Source organism: Pteropus alecto, unplaced genomic scaffold, assembly GCF_000325575.1.
Source record: "Pteropus alecto unplaced genomic scaffold, ASM32557v1 scaffold246, whole genome shotgun sequence".
Classification (NCBI taxonomy): Eukaryota; Metazoa; Chordata; class Mammalia; order Chiroptera; family Pteropodidae; genus Pteropus; species Pteropus alecto.
Genome location: NW_006437742.1, coordinates 606,693 through 609,900, shown reverse-complemented (window position 1 = coordinate 609,900; position 3,208 = coordinate 606,693). Strand labels below are relative to the sequence as shown.

The 3,208-nt window shown below is 39.1% G+C and overlaps 1 protein-coding gene across 1 annotated transcript in view; it reads right to left on the bottom strand.

Annotated features, from left to right (window-relative positions):
* Positions 1–3,208, bottom strand: part of COL4A6 (collagen type IV alpha 6 chain) — a 312,034-nt gene that overhangs the window by 54,918 nt on the left and 253,908 nt on the right. The window contains exons 7-8 of the mRNA XM_015591655.2: positions 2,296–2,364; positions 585–620 (exon numbers count right to left, since the gene is read on the bottom strand). Of these exons, the coding sequence (XP_015447141.1) occupies positions 585–620; positions 2,296–2,364 (105 nt within the window). The remainder of the gene's footprint in view (positions 1–584; positions 621–2,295; positions 2,365–3,208) is intronic.

Genomic DNA, 3,208 nt, shown 5'->3' with positions numbered 1-3,208 from the left:
TTTATTTTTTTTTCAATTACAGTTGACATTCAATATTATTTTATATTAGTTTCAGGTGTACAGTATAGTGATTAGACATTTAGAAGGAGCTTTTCCTAAGTCACTTCAAAGGAAAGTGATGACAATGTGGAAACTCAAGGAAAACAGAAAGTTTTTATTAATACAACTCAGGGCTTTTCTTGAACTCACTATTATTTAGAGTTCCTAAAAGGAATTTCTACACAGAATACTTTTTAAAGAAGAGTGTTCTACTTTGGTTTTACCCACAGCACTCTAAACACAGAGAAAACACTTAGCAAATACTTGTTGAATGAAAAGCAAAATTATTTCCTAACATATCCCAGGAAGTATGTAGGATCCTGGCATAAAAGTCTGCCTGCTGTGTAACTTGAGGTAGACAGTTCATCCTCTCATTACTTTCTCATCTGGAAAATGTAAATAGTGTGACCCATTCTACGTCAACTTTCCGGATTTTTCTTGAGAAATTCGACAAAGAATTTCAAACACCATAGAGAAAAATGAAAAGGGACCATTAGTAACGGTTGACTAAAAATTGACAGCTCAACACATAAATAATAACTTACAGTGATTCCATCTAATCCAGGCAGCCCAGGATCCCCCTGAGAAAGACAAAAGTGGGACACTGAAGAGATTAATAAATCAAGCCTCTGGTATTTCATAGATAACTGACCTAAGATTTATGGACATAAAAACACATTGGTAAAACTTAGGCCTCTTCTCTCAAGGTCTTCTGTTTTAAATAATGTATGAATCGGACATGTTCAACCATTTACTTTTTTCCTAAGAAAAATATGGACTCTAGAAAACAAATATTATATCTTTAGTTGAACAGGATTTCATATTTTACTTGGATTAATTAATTTTTACCTTTGCTAGGAACTTATTAATTAGAAATTGCTTCTGCAGGCTGCTAATTTCCCTGTTCTTTTTGGAGGAAAGCTACCTTCTTGTGTGCTCTCATCCACAGAGAATCTCTGCGCATATGTATACAATACAAATCAGATATCTCAAGGGAGAATCAACAGAGCATACAGTCTCTGATTATGTTTTAATTACTTTGCAGCATCATAAGTCACTGTATGAATCTGTAATATAACCATCTTGTGGAAAGTGCTGTATTCTATTGGGTCCAGGGTCTCTTTGATTTTTGGCCAAATCCATTTAATCAATGTTTGCTATGACAATAGCCATATTTTGACACCTGCTAGTGTTACCCACTTGGCTTACAGTAAAACATCAGCTCTCTGCAGGATGGAAAGAGCACTGCTTGGGTTTTGGCTCTTTGGTAAACTGGCTGTGTGACTCTGAGCAAGTCACATAGCCTCAGTATACCTCAGTTTTTCTACCTCTAAAATGAGAAACATGAATCTGACAATCATGAGGTCCTTTCCAAGACTAACATTCTATCTTCTGGTATGGCATCTATAGCCAAGAGCTTGAACCCCGTACCTTCTCCAGTTCTCACCCACCCACCTCCATCACTCCCTTCCAAAGTGATTTCCAATGTTCTGGGCTCTGTGCATGAATGGAAGACAGAAAGTTTCCATCCTCAGCTGAATGAGCTTGGGTGCATCTTCCCCTCATGTTGGGCACAGAGATTCCTATTTGCTACCAGGGAAATGATGGGCTTCCTTCCCGCTCTACAAAGGAAATAGGATCAATCGTTTCACACCAAAACTTACTAAGGGCCCACAGGATACTAGCCAGCATACACCAAGAGTGTAGTAACAAGAACATAGAAGGTTCTTTTCAATTCTAGGAAGAGATGAAAGTTTCCAACCAGCTACAGAGTTGTCAGACAATTTTTACAGACAGCCAGGGGCCCAGAGAAGGGTGATAGGTTGGTGTTCAGGGACAGAAAAAGAGCAGGGACAAAATCCTGGGCTAGTGGCCATGCTAAGATGGATAGAGACATACACAGCTTCAAACCAAGGTATGCAGACATCAAGGATTCTAGAGCAGACGAAGGGTAACTGCCTCCAGGAAATGCCTTGGCTTATCAAAGAAAATAATACCCATGCAAACTGTTTGCTGATCTATTTCCTATTTTTGGTCTAGATCCTACAAAGCAAATCTCTTTGACAGCATGGTTGCAAACATTTCTGTCAATGTTTCCACCACAAAGAACTTAAGATCCTTTTTATATCCAGCTTACTCTGCTCCTTAAATAGAGACACAGATGTTCGCTCTGGAAATGTTTTTATTAGAGGTGGAGACCAATCCCAGGGAGGTCAGCCTATAGCCTACTCGGCTGTCTGCCTTAGAGGCTCTTACCTTCATTCCTTTGAAACTACCTTGGGCAAAGACAGGTTCACCTTTAGATCCTTTCTGACCAGGAGGCCCCTGAATAAAATAAGAAAAAAACTCATAAATGCACACACACAGTTTTGTTAATAGCATGATCTCATCAGATGGAGGATGGAACAGCAAGAGGATGAAATTATGTGGCTTGTTCTATGCCAGAATTGGCTGTGCTAAGGGACAAAGTACGTCCCCTGAATAGGCAACGTGTCTCAAAGCTATATGCCTGCTCTCCCAACCTCCAAGTCAGAAGTTTGGAAAGGGACTAGAAAGTCAGAGACTTTGAATCTATTCAGAGCAGTGAACTTTTTCAGTAAAGAGACAGATAGTAAATAATTTAAGCTCTGCAGGCCATATCTGGGCTCTATCCTATATTCTTTTACTCTTCTTTTTTACAATCTTTTAAGAATGTAAAAACAAGTCACAGGTCAAGGGTCATGTGGGCCAGTTTGCCAACCTCTGGTCTAAGAGAAATCTACAAATCCATCTCCATCCTGTGCTACTACCACATAACTTCAACTTCAACACCTGTCTAAGAGGCCAGTGTGTCTCACTAACATAGAAAACAGCTCAAAGTATGCCTGATCCATCTATCAACCAGACTTTTACTGTCGCAGTGGCAGATGCTGGCTGTTTGCTAGATGTCACTCTCCTGAGGAAAATCAATGACCCCATACCTAAGGGGAAGTCAGGATTAGAATTAGGGGTACAGCTAAACTTTGGTGATTGAAGCTTTGGTTGAATGATGAATTCTTTGAGTTAAAAAAATCATAGATATAATAAAAGAACAATGAGGTCTCAGAAGCACTAACCAGTTTCTTTACTAACACTTTCTATGTTCCCTTATTATTGTGGCCACTACTTTCATTAAAAGAGTGTTAAAGAA